Source organism: Thermobia domestica, chromosome 3 (assembly GCF_964235325.1).
Source record: "Thermobia domestica chromosome 3, izTheDome1.hap1.1, whole genome shotgun sequence".
NCBI classification, from domain to species: domain Eukaryota; kingdom Metazoa; phylum Arthropoda; class Insecta; order Zygentoma; family Lepismatidae; genus Thermobia; species Thermobia domestica.
Genome location: NC_137456.1, coordinates 248614688 through 248636768, shown reverse-complemented (window position 1 = coordinate 248636768; position 22081 = coordinate 248614688). Strand labels below are relative to the sequence as shown.

General features: G+C 35.7%; 1 protein-coding gene across 3 annotated transcripts in view; it reads left to right on the top strand.

The window, feature by feature from the left end:
- Positions 1–22081, top strand: part of LOC145681010 (transcription factor IIIA-like) — a 78556-nt gene that overhangs the window by 29589 nt on the left and 26886 nt on the right. For 2 of the 3 annotated variants that reach the window (XM_081752274.1, XM_081752275.1), the window contains exons 4-5: positions 5071–5244; positions 14132–14299. In XM_081752274.1, coding sequence (XP_081608400.1) covers positions 5071–5244; positions 14132–14299 — 342 coding nt within the window. The remainder of the gene's footprint in view (positions 1–5070; positions 5245–14131; positions 14300–22081) is intronic. The other variant, XM_081752276.1, reaches the window with a different exon arrangement.

The following is a 22081-nucleotide window of genomic DNA, read 5'->3' as shown; positions in this document are numbered from 1 at the left end:
TGATAGGGTAGAATCTTCATTATTGGATTTAAAAAGTACCAACATAGCTTTTTAGTTCGTTTTCTTCAAGACTGGAGGCATTTTCAGTCTTGATATGCTTTCACGCCTTTCTTCGTTGAGACATAGTGTGTGATGACCTCATAAATTTAAAAAGATAATTTTTGTTATGCGTATTATTATTATTATTTTTTGGAGGGTTACATTTTGCATTCAGAAGATTGAAATAATTTTCAGATGTTTTCAGATCTCTGCGTGGAAACAGCGAGGTCCAGAGGGGCAAAACTGTTTTTATAAAAGGATATTTTTAACAAAAAGTAACTTTTTTTCGTGATTTTCCCGCCTCAGATGGAGACATATGAATGGTACCGTTTGAAAGGATGTTCTATTCTGAAAAAAATGATATACGTACTATGCTCTTAGGATAAATAGGGATGTCTCAAGAAACTGTTACCTGAGATCCTGTTTTATACGGGAATCTGGGGTATTTGGGGGATATTATTTTTCGCGGGGTTACTTTTGTACCTACAAGATTGAAATTTTGCATATTTACTCAGTGCACCCCTCAGTACTTTACAGATTTGTTTCAGATCTCTGCCTTAAAACAGGGGGAGTGTCCACAGAGGTAAATTTTTTTTAAAAAAAAGAAGATATTTTTAACAGAAAATTCCTTTTTTCTTGATTTACCCGCCCCAGATACATGATGGAGACATTTGAAGGGTACCGTTTGAAACTTTGCTTTATTCTGAAGAGAATAATGTACAAATCATAATCCTAGGATAAATAGGGATGTCTGAGGAAATTTTTATATTAAAACCGGGTAATCTGGGACATTGTGGGAATGTTCTTAGCTCATTGTTAAATAGTTTCCTCACCCTTACTACTCAAGATAGAAGGTTGAAATTGTGTACACACATTCAGTACACTCCTTAGTATTGCCCAGTTGATTTTGAGATCTGTGCGTTAACACAGGAGAATCCAGATGGGATCAAATTTTAAAAAAAAGTTTTAAAAGATGCCATTTACTCTAAAAATTTCCCGCTTCAGGGACAAGATAGAGAAATGTGAATGTTACCGTTTCAAAAGCTGTCCTATTCTAATTTTCAGATGTTTTCAGATCTCTGCGTGGAAACAGCGAGGTCCAGAGGGGCAAAACTGTTTTTATAAAAGGATATTTTTAACAAAAAGTAACCATGATCCTAGGATAAAAAGGGATGATGCTGTAGCTGCTTGACTGAAAGTCTATAAGTTACCTTTAAAAAGTGCCATAACTTAAAGGGTTAAGAAACATTGTTTGAGATTGATATAAGTTAACGATTAGGGATAATTCAAAGTTTAACCCCAATACTTCACTTAAATGGCATAATTAGCATTTAATACTAATTCCTAATGCTTTTTCTTCGGTTCGCGACTTGTATTATACGAGGAGAAAGATTTGATTTAAATCAAAAAAATCGATTTAAATCAAAAAAATCAACAAAAATGATTTTAATTAAAAAAATCATGATTTTTTTCCACCCTGTTCTTAAACGACATGAACGTTCAGTTTCTTGATTTTTAATAATTGCAAATAAAACTTGAAGAACACAGATAACCCACTCACCAAATATTATTTCACATCCAACGAAAAGTAGCATTCTTTGGGAGCCACATAATCCTACTAGCCAACGTCAGATTTTTCTCGCTTTTGAGCTCAGAAATCTGTAATCGTTCACTAACTTGACAGCCTTTTCTGTCTCAAGTCTATTCCTCATTTTATTCCAAACTAATCCAGACGTAGAAAAGAAAAAACTTCCTATTGATGCCGATGATGTTGGGACTGAATAAAGAAAAACAAAGAAATCACAGAACCTACTTGGCAATTTTGAACACTTCTCGCCTGTACTTCTATGATTCTCCACAACTTCGCAGGGTGAAATAGCTTTATCACACTTTCTTGCAACATATATGGAGTGAAATATTCAGTATCTTTAATTTTAAAGGCCATAACTCCTTTAAGATGTTCCGGATTTTTTTCGGAAATCCGTTCTTCTGCTATGCGTTCTTGCTCACTGTTCACCTGACGTCCCATGTAGTTAAGGTCCATCATATTGGCAAGAAAATGGAAGGGTTGAAGTTCTTGGTTAAATCTCTTTTTTGAAATGACTATATGATTGTAGCACTTCTTTTCTAATAAATCCAACAGCACGTAATAAGGTTCTTGACTCATATTGCAGTGTGTTAACAACGCAGTAGCAGCAATTTCCAGCTCTTCCTCCAAATGCAAAGCCTCCCTGTAAATTCCAGCTTTGTCTAAAATTTTCTATATCTATTTATCAGTTTCATTTTTATGTTCAATAATTATTTCTTTATATTTGTGGTAGTTGCTAATGAACTTCTTGATATAATCAGATGAAAATTCCATTGACTGTCAATAGGAATCTTCGGCATGAATGCATTTTTTTTCTTTCTTTCTTTCTTTCTTCAGCCACCTGTAAGCCTAATGTGTATTTCTAACTTCAACAATGTGTTTGAGAATTGAATGAGTGTGAAACGTCGTTTTCAACTAAATTTAAAGGACGGGTTGAGCTCCCGTACATAATAATGTGCGGGTATTTTTCTTTTAGAATTTCCCACATTTTTTCATTTTGTTCTCATCGTCCGTCACTACTGCGAAGAATTTTAATCACATATTTCCCTTCGCATTCTGTAACGTCAGAGTGAACTACAACCGCACACTTTCGTGCTGCCTTTTTTTCGGAACCGGAATCATGTGCTGTTATTAGAAAACTTTGAGTTCGTACGTGGATGCTAACTTCTTCGTTGGATCATTTCGAACACTGGACCAAGCATTTAATGTTAAGCTACGCTGCTGGACTTCAGTGATCCTATCAGATATACTTCGATTTCTTCTGTAGCACGATCTAACAGTTTTCCACCAGTTACTTTTGCGGAAGGAGGATTGTAATCAGGGCTCAATAGGTCGATCGTTGTTTTAAACTGATTTAATTCTGCAACATTGAAAGAAATGTTTGCTGCGTAGGAAAAATTTGCTATTGTCATATCTAATATATCCCTTCTGCCCTTCAGTGGTTTTTACTACAAATTCACTGAATATATTTATTACTGGAAGCAGATTCTTCAGCAACAGAAGATACTTCTAAGAACTTTTCAATCAGCTTGGATTCGGTATTCGATACTTCATCTTTTCTTTTACGAGCTTCTCACGTACTCAAATGGGATTTTATTCTTTCAATTTTACAATTGACTTCACTGTTACAGTGTTTACACTTGCACTTTCCCACCCCTCAAAGTTCTAACATTTCATTCCACTCATTGCTAGTTTTCCTACCAACTCCCATCACTTTCGGCGTTTTGTACCTGTAATAATGAAACAACTGTTGGAATGAATCACACAAATCACGTCTTTAATTCACAGCAAATGGTGAACGTGGCCCCGCGTAACGTAGTCGCTAACGCTCTCGCCTTCGGTGCGAGCGGTCCCGGATTCTATTCCCGGTGGAGGCACTCGGTCGAAAAAGTGTAACAGCTTTTTCAGGCCAGCCACTTTGATTGAAGTTTTCCTGGGTTTTCCTCATTCACACCAGGCAAATGCCGGTGTGGTACCTAACTTATAGGTCCCAGGCCACTTCCTTTCTTCTTTCTCTTTCCCCGGATAGTGTGCTCGCCAAAGGACATCATCCCTCAAACGTGATGGGCTAAATGGTCATAAGATCCCGAGAGCCCAGAAATCTAAATCCTAAATCCCCATGGGTAAATGGTGAATAAGTTAAACTGATGATGTATTTAAGCTGTTCAGCTTATTTAGAACTGCAAGAACGGTTTTCAGAAATAAAACTACAAATATTACGAACTCTTTTGGTCCAAAATACCTGCGAGGTACCTATCATAAAGGTGCCCTGGCTCTTCTTTCTTCAATATTTTATTTTCTGAGAAGGATCCCATCGTTTAGTGACGGTCCTAGATCGTATGTGCAAGTGCAGTTCCAAAGTTGGAATAAATTAGTAGAGAAACTAATGTGCTTTTCGAATCTGTTGCGAAAGATTTGAAGTACTGATATTATCTCTATGGAAGTTATTATTAGCTTCCAAATGCCAAATGAGAAACTTCCGCATTGAACCTTTAAAAAGTATAAAATTAAAATTAAATTGTAATGCTAATGGTTTCAAGTTATTCTGCGACGTTGCCACGTGTTGAAATTTTGTTTGCTCATAGCGGCTGAAGGAGATCTCGGAGAGTGCGCCATCATATATATATATATATATATATATTAGAATATTTGTAGAAAGATTAGTGCACTAATCTTTGGACATATGTATATATAATAAAGCAATAAGAAGAAACCACAATATATTAGGAAAGGCAAGTGACCATAAGTACCGATAAAATTTCCGTATTCATAAATTACTACTGTTGAGGGGTAAAAACATGTGAAAGCCGTGTTGTGAAGAAAGAAAAAAAAGTTTAAGCCATTGTGTTCTCATGAGGGGATGTGTCTGATTCTAACACTCGAAATTGATAGAAGAATTGTCAAAGAAACATTAGTAGGCGAATAACTTTAAATAATGTGTGTTCCATACGCTTAATAAGTTATTATCATTTTAGGTACTTTGAACCACCGTTTCTTAAAGTTAATTCCTGCAATATGGTTACCTGTGAAATATTTTATTACCTTAGAAGTTAAATAGTTCCTCAATTTTGTAGCCACACCACACAGTTTTAAATTGATTTGTCGATTGCAATAATAAGAGAAGTTATTTTATTTTATTTTATTTTTAAATCTAAATTATGCTTAAAATGCTGTTAAATGTCGTACAAAGAACTTTTGGAATTTCGTTTCACATTTGTAACTTCGAAATATTTTTCAAGTTCTAGCATAGAATTGTTTTGCGTCCAAATTTCAAGTATGCCTTTGTTTTACAGCTGAAAGAAAAAAAATCTACTTTAGTGTTAAGTAAAATAATTTATCATAAATAAGTGCAAGATAGTACTTTGATTACTAAGATTAAGAATTATCATAAAAAATAATTATTTTATATCTGATCATTAAAGTCTGCATGGTTTTCTTTCCAGATGTTCATATGATGGATGTTTGCGAGAATTCATTTCGGAATGCAATCTCCGACGTCACTATCGTTCTGTACATGAAAATCTCCCTTACAAATGTGAAACGTGTGGAGAAAAGTTCAGCAAGCGCTATCAGTTGCACACTCATGTTTTCACCCATACGGGAGTACACAAATTCAAGTAAGTAGCTAATGATGTAAGTTTCGTAACAGGAAAATTTGGTATAGTTTGTGTGATTGGCTCACGGCAGTCGACGAAAGTGAGAGTTTTTGTTGGAGGTCTTGCCATGTTTTGGAGGCATATCTGCTGTTTGTGTGTGTACAGGTTGTGGACTTCCTTCCAGTCACTTCTTTTTTGTCTGTACAAATTCAACAATAGATTCTTACGCTGAAGAAAATAAAAAGATGTTGTTAACTTTATGATCTTGATAACTTAGAAGAGTGATCTGTATTAGATCGAAATTAGACTTGAAAATTGTGTGGCATTTTATTTTTTTAAAAAAGTTGCAGATGCTTTAGAAAGACAAGATTTGTGGTAATGTCGAAGGACGCATTGATGGATAGGTTATGCCAGTAAGAGTTTCTTGTTTACATCGTTTGTGTGATGTTTTGTGGTTACGAGGGAAGAATATCGAGCCTTTAAGCTCATGAAACTGTACATAAGGAAAACGTCTCTAATGAAAATTCCTGTAACTGACATAACAATGAAAATATACATAACCCAATTAGAAATAGTCAATAATTGTTGAATTCGTATCTGCGGTTCAAATATACTGAGATTGATATGCTGTAACGAACGGATGTAAAATCGTTAAGTAAGGAACCTAAATAATTTAAAATATTGTAGAATTCTTCCCTTTGAAAGGGTAGGTAGAGCTACGTTGAGTAAATCAGAATCCAAAATCGACTCCTATTACCGTTTTTTATTATAAAAATCCTCTAATAATACAACAGTGTATTAGCGGTAGCCCTAAACCTTGCAGCCTTGAGGCAGGATCTTTACAGAGCTCCTGGCAAGCTAAGTAGAGTGGTGTAGGAAACCGCAATGCTCCGAAGCAAGCAGTGAGGGGGTTACGAGTTAAAGCCCCGAAGCAGGCTAAGCAACTGAGATTGGCTCTTGACAGAGCTCCGAGCAAACTAAGCTGGGTGGAAGAAAGGCTTAGAGTTCCACAGCAAACTAGAGGCCTTGAGGATGGGTTTCCCCTAGAGCTCCCGGCAAGCTAGAGGAGGGGTGATCAATCCAAAATGGTGACTGTCCGTCGAATCCTCTTTGTTATATAGGCACTCCTGCTCCCATGTCTCGTCATATGACTTGTAGGTGGCGCTGATGGTTCGTCGTCTGTTTCTTGTAGTAATCCCACCGTAAATACATGTGGTTGATGTTTACAAACAGGAGCATTGTAATGTTTTTAAACACAAGCATGTGATACATTACAATATACATAGAACCTTAGTAACTCTACAATGAAAAACAAATTTAACGATTAATAGGTTGAATGTTTAGAACGTTTCCTGGTATTGTTTCTGCCATTTTTATAATATGTCGTCCATTCAGTCACACGTAACTTAATCACTCATTGTTTATGTATTATTCAATGCACAAACAAGAATCGATAATCTACACTAAAGGCAGAAAAGGATACCAGAAAATATGACACTTGTGAACTGAGATATCTTGTTTCTGCGTCGATAATAACTTCATCGTCCTTAAGCCTTATTTGGTTAAAGACATAGAAGTTGAAAGAAGAACGATAAAGGAAGAGTGATTTGGGATGTCAGAGGAAGATGAATTTCATTCTATTTCGTGACATTTCACTAAACATTGGAACACGCGCGGATTCTAAATAGAAAATAACTAATGATTTTAACAGTGTCTATAGTTACGGATTACAAAACGGCGTGCATTAGTCTTCATATGACTCCCACTAATAGGGAGAATGGAATAATAATTACGAAGAAATGAAGTGGAGAAACAATTCCTAGGGAGGGATGTTTCTTTAACTGAAGAATGTTGCATGACGAGAATATGTGTTGAAATTGTATCATTTATGCATGTCTTCTTAGAGCATCTTCTATAAGAAATAACCTTTCTCATTGACCTTTTCTTCCATTTTACCTACCCATCGAAGTTAGTGAAGACTACCAGGAAGTAGCTTAATTCACGTTCTTCTGTAATTTGTAACTATAGAATTAGGAAATATTACTACTTATTTTGGTGACATTACTTTTTTAATGAATATTTTAATTGTATCATACTACATAAAATATGTTCCAAGTAATGGGGACGTGTACAGCAAGTGATTCACTATATCAAATTATTATATTTTTTTAAATAATAATTATGGGTCGAGAAAGCCATCATACCAAAGTTATAAGTTGGCCAAAATAGTAATAACGCAAGTGACACGGACGTTACATATGTACATCCCAGGTACTTTAGTGTCGAATACTACGGTCACTGTGGAAGATGATCGAGAAAAAGGTTACAAAGCATAAAACTGTTATGTCATCACTGTGACTTAACGAATATTTATTTGTAGATTAATAACATCTGTCTTGGTGCAGGTTTGAAAACTTCGCATTTGTATCACATATACCCGAGAAGTGGACATTAAGGTGGATCGCTAGGTGTTCTCGCTGCTATGCTAAACGCTGCTTGAATAATGCGGCGTTGCCAGATAGTGTCGAGTGTTTACTGATACCAGATAATAAAGAAAGTAATTCTGGAATTCTGCTTGGATACTTACTTGTGAAATTAGTTTTCGACCCTTACCACATTTCACAGGTAAGTTCCGCTTCCCCGAACTGCAACGCTAGAATCCAGGAATTTTCTTATTGTGACTACCACAGTAAACGCAAAAATTTGGCAACAACGCATTATGGCGTTCTGCGCAAATTTCTTCTCAAAATCTATTTACCTAATGTAAATTAATATTTAAATAAAATGTAAAACATAACACGAATAACAGTCAAACAAATTATCTATTTCGTAATAAGATCGTTACTTTAAAATACTTTACACATACAAATAAACATTTCATAAAACGGAGCAGTTCTAGTAAGATCTAACAGTAAGTGCCATCTTGTGTGCTCATTGTAAAAAGAATCAAATATTTTTCTTTTATTTGTTACCTTTCTCGATATCAGACGACACAACCAAATGAATCAGTCTTGTGTTGTAGCTGAAACAGAACTCCATCTTATAGTATAATATTTATAATATGTAACGTTTCATTGCGCAATAGTTAAGGGAACGAGCTAAAATATGTACTGACTTCCGGGTGGTGATCCACCTTAAAAATGATAACTTATCTGGAAAATTGGTCAAGAGTAGAAGTGAGGTCAGTGGTGCGGTTCGTGTGAGCCAAAAACATTACACCTGATGTTATCTGGAAAATTGGTCAAGAGTAGAAGTGAGGTCAGTGGTGCGGTTCGTGTGAGCCAAAAACATTACACCTGATGTTATCTGGAAAATTGGTCAAGAGTAGAAGTGAGGTCAGTGGTGCAGTTCGTGTGAGCCAAAAACATTACACCTGATGTTATCTGGAAAATTGGTCAAGAGTAGAAGTGAGGTCAGTGGTGTGGTTCGTGTGAGCCAAAAACATTACACCTGATGTTATCTGGAAAATTGGTCAAGAGTAGAAGTGAGGTCAGTGGTGTGGTTCGTGTGAGCCAAAAACATTACACCTGATGTTATCTGGAAAATTGGTCAAGAGTAGAAGCGAGGTCAGTGGTGCGGTTCGTGTGAGCCAAAAACATTACACCTGATGTTATCTGGAAAATTGGTCAAGAGTAGAAGTGAGGTCAGTGGTGCGGTTCGTGTGAGCCAAAAACATTACACCTGATGTTATCTGGAAAATTGGTCAAGAGTAGAAGTGAGGTCAGTGGTGCGGTTCGTGTGAGCCAAAAACATTACACCTGATGTTATCTGGAAAATTGGTCAAGAGTAGAAGTGAGGTCAGTGGTGCGGTTCGTGTGAGCCAAAAACATTACACCTGATGATATTCATAGGCAGATTGTAGAACTCTATATAGGAATGATCCAAAAATGCATCGTAAGATTGCTATCTTGGCCGATAATTAGTTTTTTGATCAGGAGCTACAGAATTTTTGAACGACCAATAAATCTAGATTTCGTATTTTACGAATAAGCATATCATACTGAGTTAAGTGATAGTTTAGGTTGGCTACACCATATGTAGTTCTCCAGATATAAGGCGCACAAGAAAATTTTTGATTGAATGAAATATATTGGATTTTTTTTTTTATGAGGGGCCACAACATTTTTGAACGAACCCTAAATCGAATTTTCTTATTTTTTACGGAATAAGCCCATCATATTGAATTCAGTGATAGTTCGGCCCCTGATCCAAAAAGTCAGGGAGTTCAAAAAGAAAAGATTCGAACTCTTTCTGAACTAGCTCTGCTTTAACATCATCGAGACGAAACGACTGATGGAGTATTTCCAAGCACTTCGTCATCCTTATCCGGGCAATTTTAGGTTTATGCAAGAAAACCTCGGGATCAAGGCCTGAAATGGCACGAGTAAGAGGATATCTAAGAGGACATTTTTCGAGTGTTTTTTCAATAATGCCTACCAAAAAATTTTTGACAATCACTGAAGAAACTGCACTTGTCTACTTCCTTGACATCTTTAAGATTCCCGAAGTACTTTTTTCTGCCCCGAATCCTATCTATATTCTTTGGGGTTTTCAGATTACTTTTAAGTTCTAGAGCTTGCCCTCGGTCTTCTCCATTGGACATCGGCATTTAAATTTTATCATATATTCTAAAAAAATATTTACAGTGTATTACGGTGTGAAAAAGCATTGAGTAGTAGCAAATTATTCTCATTTACTTAACAGTACTTCTACACTATTATGTTCCCAACAGAAAGAATGCCACCATTTATAACGTGAAGTGTAACAAATCAAAATATCTTCATACATTACATTCTTAATATTAGAAGTAATGTTGTGTACAACTGTACCTGAAGTAGTAACTACTTTATTTAACAAATTTACATACTATAAATACAACTCCTAAAACTCAACGAAACTAATTTATTTGTAGTGCTTCTTTCAACAAATAATGACTGAATTATTGGCTTATCTTAACAAATAGGTAAGACGGACAATAGTTTCACTTACTGAGAAAAATCCCCAATTTTCCCTGATTTCCAGATTAAGCACCATTTTCCCTGACATTTGACCTTGATTTCATTTTCCCTGACTTTTCCCTGTTTTTCCAGATTTGTAAGAACTCTGTGTTGCTAACCCAAGAGAAAGTTCTGTTTTTGTAAATAGAATGACCTAAATTGGATATCATCATTGGAAGCAACAATGAAAATAAAGACGAAAGAGATGGTAAACGCAGATCAGTGTTGCAAACCTTTCGAGAAATAACGTGAAAGATGTGTTACATGCAAACGCCGTGGCACACCCAAGGCGTTAGGTACTAACATTTTGTACACTTTAAATTAAATATTGACAAGAACTGTTTACGCTGACTCCCAGTCTAGAAGGGTTCCTTGACAGTATTGCCATCAACAGAAGAGAAAAGTTAGAGTTTGGAAATAGTACAATAGCTCGGAAAAGGTCTCTAGTGCAGTATGATTTAAAACTTATAATGCAAGGCGGTAGATCATGGGGAGCAGTGCCGTGGTTATGTGAGATCGATAAGTCACGTACTGACCGAGATACTCAATATCTTGTTAAAGCTGAGAAGTTACGGTATGTGTGTAGAAGATAACAACGATGCACAGAGAGTTGGAATCCTAAAAACCTGGTCAAAATATGAAAATAGCGTGCAATTTGCATGGGTTTATGTACTCGTGGGTTTTCGAGGACGCTGATAGCGATGATGACGCCAGAAGTGAAAAATTCAGGATGGCGTATCCAGTTTTACGGACAAAATATGTTTGGAATGCTCCAAACGAACTGAAAATTGAGTTTGTCGTATTTGTGAAATCTCTAATAACGTTTTGGATGTCACATTTGTAAAATTCAATATCGTGGAACCAATACGATGGGTAAAACGGGCGTAAATTGGCCATTTGGAGATTTCCGTAAAGAATTTGGCCTCCATATTGGATCCAGTAACAGGCACTGGTTGCTTTACTGGACCCAAGTTTTAAACTATACTGCACTAGTCACATTTCCGAGTTATTGTACCTTTTCCAAACAAAACTTTTCTCTTCCGTTGATGGCGACACTATTCAAGGGACCCTTTCAGACTTGGAGTCAGCTTAAACAGTTCTTGTCAATATTTAATTTAAAGTGTACGAAACGTTAGTACATTATTCTGTGTGTGCCACGGCGTTTACATGTAACACATGTTTCACGTTATTTCTCGAAAGGTTTGCAACACTGATCAGCGTTTACCATTCCTATTTTCTTTATTTACATTGCTGCTTCCAATGATGATATCCAATTTAGGTCATTCTATTTACAAAAACAGAACTTTGTCTTGATTGGCAACACTGTTCATCCGATTATGTTAGTCGATACACGGGAAGATGTCGTCCTTTCTCTAGTTGCTTCGTGCAAAGTTTCGTTTCTCTCTCTCTCTCTTTTAGTCTCTTCGTTATCATGGTTGGACATTCTAAATTATAATGTGAAAACGTCATTTCATGACTTTGTCGTCAAGTCGGCACGGGTTAACGTTCTCGTAAGGAGCTATTATTTCACTAATGCGTGTTTACCATTACATAGAATACATTTAGCGGGTATGCGTATCGCAAGTCGAAATTACCCGAAATAAGGGACACCCTAATATATATAAGCTACAAGTTTGACTAATATTTCAGCTCGTAATTTTTATTGTTAGCGCATAAGACGCATCTCCATATTTTAGAGTCGTATTTTGAAGGAAAAAGTTCATCTTATACGGTCATTTAGGTCGAGAGTTAAAAGTTACGGAATAACACAGATATTCACTTGTACACGTCAATCTATAATCCTCAAGTATAGTGCTATCTGAAGTGTTATAGATCTTTAATAACATAGGTTGATTATGCTTTGTATATAAAAGCAAATTCCTTACAATCGAACAAATGTTCTTTTCAACGATATATGTATATATTTTTCTTCTTGCTGCTATAAATAGCTGCAGTAGACCTTTTGTGACGACAAATACATAAAGCTTTTTTTAAAATTTTATAATAGTTTGTGCGTGTTTATGTATATAAAATAATGTGAAATAGTTATTTGTGTGTATTACTAGTTTTTTCATGTTTATTCAGCGTCCTTAATTTCTGGCACCTTCATCTGGATGCAGTAACCTAGAAGTTTCTATTCAAGTTGCTGTCTTTACATTTTTAATATTTTCTTTTATGATAATAATATTAACTCCTGCGAAAGTAATAACACTTTGTGTTCTTGACCTGTAACTAAAATTCATTATATATAAAAAATTCACAATACTTATTGTATAAACTTGTAAAAACAAATCCATATTGTTATAATTGAAGAGAAATTGTATGCATTTGTTTTTAAAAGTTGACACGATAATTATTGTGAATTACAGTATACAATAATTATTGTGAATTTTTAGCTATATGTCAAGTGCAGGAAGTTGTATTAGTGCTTTGAAAAATACTAAAAATGTAAACCGAGCGACGTGATACTGTGGGTTACTGTGTCCAGACGAACGCATCAGAAATTGAAGACGTTGCAATTATAGGCGTAAAAACATTAGCAGGGCTCATAGCGAGTTACTTTTTTTAACTAAAAGTTACTTTTTTCCAAGGTGGTCACTAAAAGTTACTTTTCTTCAAATTTGTCACTAAAAGTTACTTTTCTGGGAGGTAAAGTGACTTTTTCGTGTGATTTATGTTTTGCATTGGCAGTTTTCTAAGAAAAATATTATAAAAATAAATGGAAAAGGCAGACACTTGTTGTTCATTACTCTTCTGAAAGCTTCAGTACTTGCCGCCACATGTGAAACAATCAGCTTCATTTTCACGTCTGCTTTTATTCTTTCTAAAGCACAGTGGATGGTTGGTGGATTCTTAAACCCTCAGGGTGGGGTTGAGAACTCTTCTGTGTCCATTCTTTCTTCTACCATAATAGTCTTTTAGTTTTCTCTCTTAATAGTTAACGCTTCGCTCAACGTTGTGTGTGTTTCTGTGATTCATCATGTTCGTCTTGTGTTATGCTTCTTGTATGTTCTTAAGAGTAGGTGATGAATTTGAATATTTCATGGCTATCAGAACTCTCAATGCTAACGTTAAATATAATGTCTGGGATGAAGAAATTCGGAAATAGGCCAGAACTGGTTCCATTTACTTAGAAGCTTCTTACATCTGCTAAGTCTGCTTACCGTAACTACAAAGCATGCTTAGAAAACCTAAGAAAGGAGAAAGCTCAAAAAGAAGAAGCAAAGATGAAACAAAACAACAAACAAAGAGAGGTGATGGAGAAATTGACAAAGGAAAAAAGGGGCATGGTCGGATTTTGGTCATTTTTTCGTGTGCTTTTGGTCACTTTTCAACAATTTACAAGAGACCAGACTACTATGAGCCCTGCATTAGTAAAACATATAAGGTAAAGCAACTTTATTTCATGTAACGAATTATGTTAACTATTGAAAAGTACTTAAAAGTTGACACTTTTTTGTACTTGGTTGCAGGTTAGTACTTACCACGCTTGAATGTAAATTCCAAAGTATCTAAACTTACAAGTAATGATTGTAGTAGCAATCTTAAGTACTTTTCAATAATTAGCACAATTTAAAATATATCCACTGCATTTGTCGTTATAGGAAGTCGAGTGCGAAGTCTTTATATAGCAGCAAAAGAAAAAAATATATCGTTGAAAGAAAGAACTATTCGAGTACAAGGAATTTCATTGTTCAATTGGGTTAAGATATCATTTTGACCGTGTTAACCGTGAGCTATCCTGAGGTACCGGTGATATTCGACAGTGTTTGGTGAAACAGTATAGTTCAGTTTTTTGCAAGTTTTGAAAATTATATAGTTTTTCAGAATTATTATCACAAACAAAACAGAGGGAATAAAATGTGTTGGTCCAGAAGATATACTTTTATTCAAAATTTCTGTCATCTTAGGCCTATGCTCATCATATTTCTCTCCACACTTGATTACTTTGCTCAAGAACAAGTATTACTGGAGGAGATAATCAGGGATTTTGGTCGTCTTAGTGAAAGAAAGTACAACGAAAACTATAAAAAGGTTTTCGATAGCAACAGTCAAACCTGCAGTACCCCTAAAATGAGGTGAGTACATAATCAAAAGTAGTAGATTTTGGCATCTTCTGTGAAGTTGGTAGATTTTGACATGCTAAAGGAAAGTCAAATATAACCACACAAAATGAAATACTCGAAAAGAGTGTGGCGTACGAAGTACGAATTTCTGTTATATATGACTACTTCATCCATATACAGGGTAAATAATAGGTCCAAAATATAGAAAAGCAGCTTCAAGAGAATAGTTGATTACACTAGCCATGCTGTGCGTTGTTGAAACGACCGAAACGTGTATTTTAATTTAACGTTTACGTCGCCTTACTGCTCACCAATTACAGTCCCAACCAACAGCGGCACTTCTCTACTTTACACAACATATACTTTGCTTGATACAAATCAGAATTATTTTTATTAGTTGTTCCACCCGAGCCTTCGACCCCTATATATTATAGGCTAAAATCGGGCTTAAAGTTCGTCGGGATCGTAATACGGTAAATTATAGATGCGTTAAAATATCAAATAATACTTTTAATAAAATGGATACTTTCAGATATCTAGGATCAGTATTAACAAACGAAAACCATATTCACGAAGAAATTAAATGTCGACTAAAAGCAGGGAATTTGTGTTATTATTCAGTTCAAAATCTTTTGTCGTCGCGAATCCTATCGAAAAATTTGAAGCTTAAAATACATAAAACGATAATCATGCTTGTGTCCTGTATGGCTGAAAAACATGGTCTTTTACTCTGAGGGAAGAACGTAGACAGAAAGTATTTGAGAACAAGATCCTGAGGTGAATATTCAGACTCAAGAGGAACAGGAATGGGGAATGGCGGAAATTTAATAACGAAAAACTACATAATTTATACCGTTTATCAAACATTGTTAGGGTCATCAAATCTAAGAGACTCAGGTGAGCAGGCCATGTAGCCAGAATTGAAGAAAGTAGACGCTTTCTAAGTTTTAACTGGAAGTCCAATCGGAAAACGAGGCGCAGGTGGGAGGACAATATTAAGGTGGATCACTTATTCATGATTGCACCCCCAAAGACTATAAGGTTATTTCTGCATGTTGAAGGAAAGAATCTACCGTTCCATTAAAATCTGATAAGTTTTACGAGAGTTATTATGGAACATGATCAGGTAAACAAATATCGATTGAGTCGAATGATAACGCTCGCTTCAACTGTTGGTAGGGGCTCTGTTCCCACGCAGTTATCGATTACGTCAGATGATTTTCTTCTAAGTGTAGCTTGCTAAGCAGGGTTTGAAAAATCCCGGCTTTTTTGTAAATAAAAAAAAGAGCCCATGTAGTTTTTCCGGATTATGTCAACTTTGGGACAGAAATGTGAAAATGTGATTTATATACAGGTAGACGACATTGAAACTAAAACATCTGGTAGAAAGCTATGATTTGTATTCAGTAAGGTGTTGGGGCGCCTTTGGCGGCCAGTACAGCAGCACGACGTGAGACGGATTGATAGAGGTCGTGTACTGTTTGTAGAGGGATTTTCAGTCATTCCTCTTGAAGCCAACAGCACGTGCACGTGGTGAAACGAAAAGTTTCCTTACTCGATCCTCTTACGAACTCCATATAGGCTCATTAAGATCTGGTGATTGAGCGAGCCATGACAGATGTTCAACCTCACTGTCATGCTCATCGAACCCCTCTGAGACAAGTTTACTAGTGTGAATGGGGTAGTTATCATCCTGGAACACTGCACCATCATCCGGGAAGAGTGTTCAAACCATAGGGTATAAATGGTCCTCCAGAATGGTCCTATATTCCTTGGCACGACCCTCTAGAACAATTAGGGGTCCCTAAGTCTGTCAAGATATTGCACCCCCAAACCATCACGAATCCGCCTCCATGTTTAACTTGGGTACCAAGCAGTCTGTGTTGTATGTATCAGAGGGACTTCTTCAGACGAACAGTCTCACCGCTGATCGGAAAACAGTGTAGCTGCACTCATCCGAGAATATGACACGTTTTAGGTCATCTAATGTCCAGGTTTTATGCTTCTGGCACCACTGAACCCTCTCTGCGGCATTTGTGCTACTATCGCAGCCCTGCCATGAATGTTGGGCTTATGCAGTTTCATTTCTGCAGTGATTGTCGATAGGGTGGTTTTTCCATTTTCGTGCAACAATCCTAATCAATGTCCTAACGTACCTTTCAGACAACTTCCGTTTTCCCCTGCAGTTGCTCCTCCTGAATACTGTTCATGTGCACACATCACCCTGGATACTGTAGCTCGTGAGTCTCACAGTATTGCAGTTTTGGACCCAGATGCGCCTGCTAGACGCGCCCCTACGATTTGCTCGTTTGAAGTCGGATATGCCCCTTATTATATCGCTCGACACACCGATTTGACGTTCACTGACGAACCTCTTCCACAGGAGTGAGTACCAAGGACCCATTCACGTGACTCATTGCCCAAAATTACAATATAAACTAGCAGATGACTCTAGTGAGCCCTGCGAACATCCTGTTCAATTTCCGCAGTTGTTTCAGTTTCTATGTCCACTATATGTATAAAGATAATATCATTGTCATAATTAGAGCAACCCACATTATGCTTTATTGTTTTCCAAATTATGCTTTATTCTTAATTTCAATCACTGTTTTACATTAATCGTGTATAATGTATAATATTTACTATACATTAAATATTCTAAATATCTTAGTCTATTTATTAATATTTTATGCAACCAGTTTCTTTCATATTTAATGAACTTTCTACTTAATACACTGTAAAGAGATATGCTTTACTCGAGTAAGTTTTTTCTATCACTTGTGAGCATCTTAGAAGTGCATATATATATATATACAGAAAGGGAAAGTAAAAGATGCCACCAAAAAGTACAGAAAATGTTCAAGTTCAAGAGGTACACATAACAATATAGTGTGGAGTTCTTGTGTACTATTCATTGTTGGCAGAAAGTTTTCTTCTTTTCCTTTTTTCTTTTCTCCACATCAAAGGATTACACCGAAATAAAAATAAGCTTTTCATTGTTGCATTGCTACGTTCTGAATGATTTTGCATTGTAAATATTGATTTTAAAAAATATTAATACAGTATGTTAAACTTGCAGTTAAACAGAATTTTCCAAGAATTGTGCTATATATTTTAAATTATGCTTTATGCTTTATTTTCTAAAATTATGCTTTTAAAATGAGTTTCTTTTGGACCCTTAGACAACCACAACCATGCGCAAGGTACCAATCATATGTGTGAATTGATGTTATGCTTTTTATGTTTTTGAGTTGCCCTAGTCATAATTTACAACAGTTTTCTGTTCACTGATTAAAACTTCAAGATTTCTTCTTCTTTCTTTGATTTTTTTTTCTTTTTCATTTTTCTGTTGTAGTGATTCGAATCCGTGCTGCTCTGGTGTTCAACATTTAGGCTATACAAGACGTGGACATACAGTTTAAGGTGGAGTTCGAACCATTGTAATGCGTTCCCTCTGGGAATCGAACCCGTGGTCACGTGCATGGCGCGCATTCTAGCCACAAAACCAACAGAAAGAACTGTATACTGGTTTGCATATATTCAGTCATTACCAAAAGTCTGAGAACATTTCTAATTTTTTCAGCATTTTCAAAAGAAAAAAAAAGCGTGCAAACCTAGTTCATTCAACTTGTTCTGTACAATAAACATCATTGTTCATTTTATGAAGAAATTAAAACATATGGTCTTGTGTCCACTGAGACAAATTTATATGTGCGTTCAATGAAATGCCAGTCCTTAGGCTTGATAAGAGCGTTACAAATTCCAGGCATTTGTTTAATTTATCCAACTTTTGCGAAACTATGCGACTCAAGTAGTTCTGAAGATCCTTCCAAGGACTTCCTTATTCAATGGCCTCTATTTACGGACTGTCCTGTCAAGTTTATCTTTCAAGAGCCCGATGGGTAACAAATCTAATGACTGTGGCGACTGTTCCATTTGTTGGTGATGTAATGTAAGCATCTTTGCATTACAGATAATTACTGCCTAGCTTGGAAGGATGTTTGGGATGGTAATCAGAGTTACTACTCTAAATGCACGTACCTGATTGAATTCCATGCCTCACTTTTAAACGTTGGGAACACATTTTAATCTATTGTTCATTATGTCGAGCTAAATTATCAACTTGGTAGTCTGTGAAGTTCCCCCAATCAGTGATGCTACCTTTTTCGTGCCTTACTGTAAGTATCACACGGCCGGGATGAAAGCGCTCTTCGGGACGACGACGCACAAACTTCCAGTATTGGAAGGCGTAAAAGTTGGAATTTACATTCGTTGATCCCGAGTGCACTCTTCCAGTCATTATTCATCGTTCGAGAAAAGACAGGCTGATTCAAGTATTTCAGTCATTCAGTGTACAATGTACTAGTACAATTTAATGTATTGTTCCATTTAATGATTAGTGTACACAACTTCTACTCATAGAAAGATAAGAGATCAGCATCACTAACATAATAGAGATTTCATATAGCCATCATATTTGACGATTGTAAAATGTACCAACCTCTGGTATTATTTTTTACAAGTTCTGTTGTTGGATACCGTTCTTTTTTTTTTTCCTTCCTTCTTTTTTAATAATCGAGGTATTCTTCTGTATACTCGTTTACTGTATTTTAAATAAATCAGTTTTTCCTTAACTGGTCCCAAAAACTAAGGAAGTTTAAAAAACCATTGAACGGGAAGCTATCGAGGTAGGCAGTATGTAATTTTGTAAATCATTACCAGCAGTTGTTTGATTAATATAGTTCAATTATGTTATAATCATTGTTCTGTTTGATAGAAAGTGTACTATAGTTATTGAATAATCCTAAAAATGAAGGAAGTTTGAGTTAGGCAGGTATGAGGATGATGGAAATCTAATAATTGTAAATGAAATTTTATGCTTCGCCTAGAATCGCATTAGTGTGGAATAGAAAAATTATGTAATGAATAAGAAACACAACACGAAAAAGGAGAAGAGAAAATTGAAGGCTGCTTCCTGATGACAGAAGACACTTATATTTTAATCCTTTTTTCTTTTTGGTCACTTTTTTTTATTACTATTATCTGTTCGATGATTTGTATAGGAATAAAAGTGCTTACTATTTATTTCGATTTGTTGTATATTGTATGTATAATCTTGGACAAAACCAAATTAAGTTCAGCATCTTTTGTGTTAGAAGAGTTCCATTTAGTGCTAGAAACAAGAAAAGCAACTGACGGTAGCTGTGTAGTTCATAAGTGCAACGGCATATTTACATATAGGTACATTTTCCGGAATTTAATAAAAGAAATTCGTATAATTCGCAATGGTTGTTACTTTAATTTTTTGTGAGTCTCTCAGTGTATGAAGTTGGTTCTAGTACAATACAAAGCAAGGTGGTTTGATTTAAATCGGTCTGATTTAAATCACTTGATTTTTTAAATAAAAATCGTTGATTTAAATCAAATTCCGAAATAATTTAAAGTGAAAATAAGTAAAGTCCCGTGTCTGTTCTGGTATTTCGATTATAAAGATGATAATCATAATACAATGAGACTCAAATGTACAGTATGTACAGCATAGTATGAAAACAAGTGTCATGCAGAGGATGATCAGGGAAAATCCCGTTTTGAACAGGTAACAGGACAGTCCTGTTTTCTTCTCTTCGTAACATAGGGTTTGTATTGTAAATCGCTAACTATTCCAACGGGGAAATCACCATCGACATTTAAGACGAAGATTCTTTTGCGTCTATATATTTGTTCCCAGATAATAGGGCGTATTTAGAAGTGTCATAACCCCCCTCCGATTTTTTTTTTTTTTTTTTTTTTTTTTTTTTTTTTTTTTTTTTTTAAGATTTTATAACTAGGCAAAATTTGTGTATTTCGTGCAGCAAGCTAGTTACAATTTCCTTAAAAAATATGCCCCTGCCAAATATCAATGACTTACTTTTGTGGTAAAAAGAGTCGCTTTGATAAGCGTTGCTGTACTTTTTCCTTAACGCTTAACCTTTTAAATTATATCACCTGTTTTTAGGTGATAGGATAAAATCTTCATTATTCGATTAAAAAAGTACCAATAAAGCTTTTTACTTCGTTTTTTCAGGACTGAAGGCATTGTAGAGCACGTTACATATGCTTTCACCCCTCTCTGCATCGAGACATAGGATGTGAGGACGTCATAAATTTAAAAAAAAAAATATTTTTAGTTGTGCCTATTTTTACTATTTTTTGGCGGGGCTTTGTATTCAGAAGACTGAAATTCTGCACACTCGTTCAGTTCACCCTTAGTATTTTTCAGATGATTTCAGATCTCTGGGTGAAAACAGGGGGGGGGGGGTTCCAGAGGGGCAAAAATGTATTTAAAAAATTTATATTTTTAAACAAAAAATAGCTTTCTTTGCGATTTTCCCGCCTAAGATGGAGACATATGAATGATACCATCTGAAAGGCTGATCTGTTCTGAAGAGAATGATGTACGAGCCATGATCTTAGGATAAATAGGGATGTCTCAGAAAACTGTTACCTGAGATCCTGTTTTATAGGGGAATCTGGGGTATTTGGGGTATTATTTTTCGCGGGCTTACTTTTGCATCTAGAAGTTTGAAATTTTGGACACTCATTCACTGCACCCATTAGTATTTTTCAGATTTTTTCCTTTAAACAGAGGCGGTACAGAGAGGTCAAAAGTAAAAAAGGGGATATTTCTTACCAGAAAATCCCTTTCTTCGTGATTTTCCAGCCCCAGATAGCCTACACGATGGAGACATTTGAATGGTACCGTTTGAGACTCTGTTTTATTCTGAAGAGAATAATGCACAAATCATGATCCTAGGATAAATAGGGATGTCTGAGGAAATTTTTATATTACATCCGGGTCATCTGGGGTATTGTGGGGATATTCTTAGCTCATTGTTAAATATTTTTCCCTCCCGTACTATTCAAGATAGAAGCTTGAAATTTTGTACACACATTTAGTACACCCTTAGTATTTCCCAGTTGATTTTGAGATCTGTGCGTTAACACAGGTGAGTCCAGAGGGGATCAAAATTTGAAAAAAAAAATAATAAGAAAAAATCCCGACTTCTCTCAAAATTTTCCGCTCCAGAGTAGGGATGGCCAATTCCGGAATTTTTACTTTCCGGAATCCGGAAAGTAAAATCGGAAAATTCCGGATTTCGGAAAAATTCCGGAATTCGGAAAAATTCCGGATTTCGGAAAAAATCCGGAATTCGGAAAAAATCCGGAATTCGGAAAAAATCCGGAATTCAGAAAAATTCCGGAATTCGGAAAAATTCCGGATTTCGGAAAAATTCCGGAATTCGGAAAAATTCCGGAATTCGGAAAAATTCCGGGATTCAGAAAAAATCCGGAATTCGGAAAAATTCCGGATTTCGGAAAAATTCCGGAATTCGGAAAAAATCCGTATTTCGGAAAAATTCCGGAATTCGGAGAAATTCCGGATTTCGGAAAAATTCCGGAATTCGGAAAAATTCCGGATTTCGGAAAAATTATTTTTTCTTTTTGTAATCCTAAGAATTTTGTTCAAATGCAAACGAACAAATTTCCTTTTTGTAATCCTAAGAATGTATGATGCAAGTTAAGCTGAAACTTACATCCTAAAGTATACACTACTCAATCTTCCCATGGTTAATGAGATGTAGTCCAAAAGTACGATGTACTCCTAATATTTAATTTTCGTTTTACTGTGATATTGTCCAGATGTAAGACATATCACACTGAGATAAACAACTTGACATAATGAAGATGTTATCATACGTAGTTTTCCAGAAAATCGTGAGAAACGATTTTTTATGAAGTTAAAATATGCGTCGC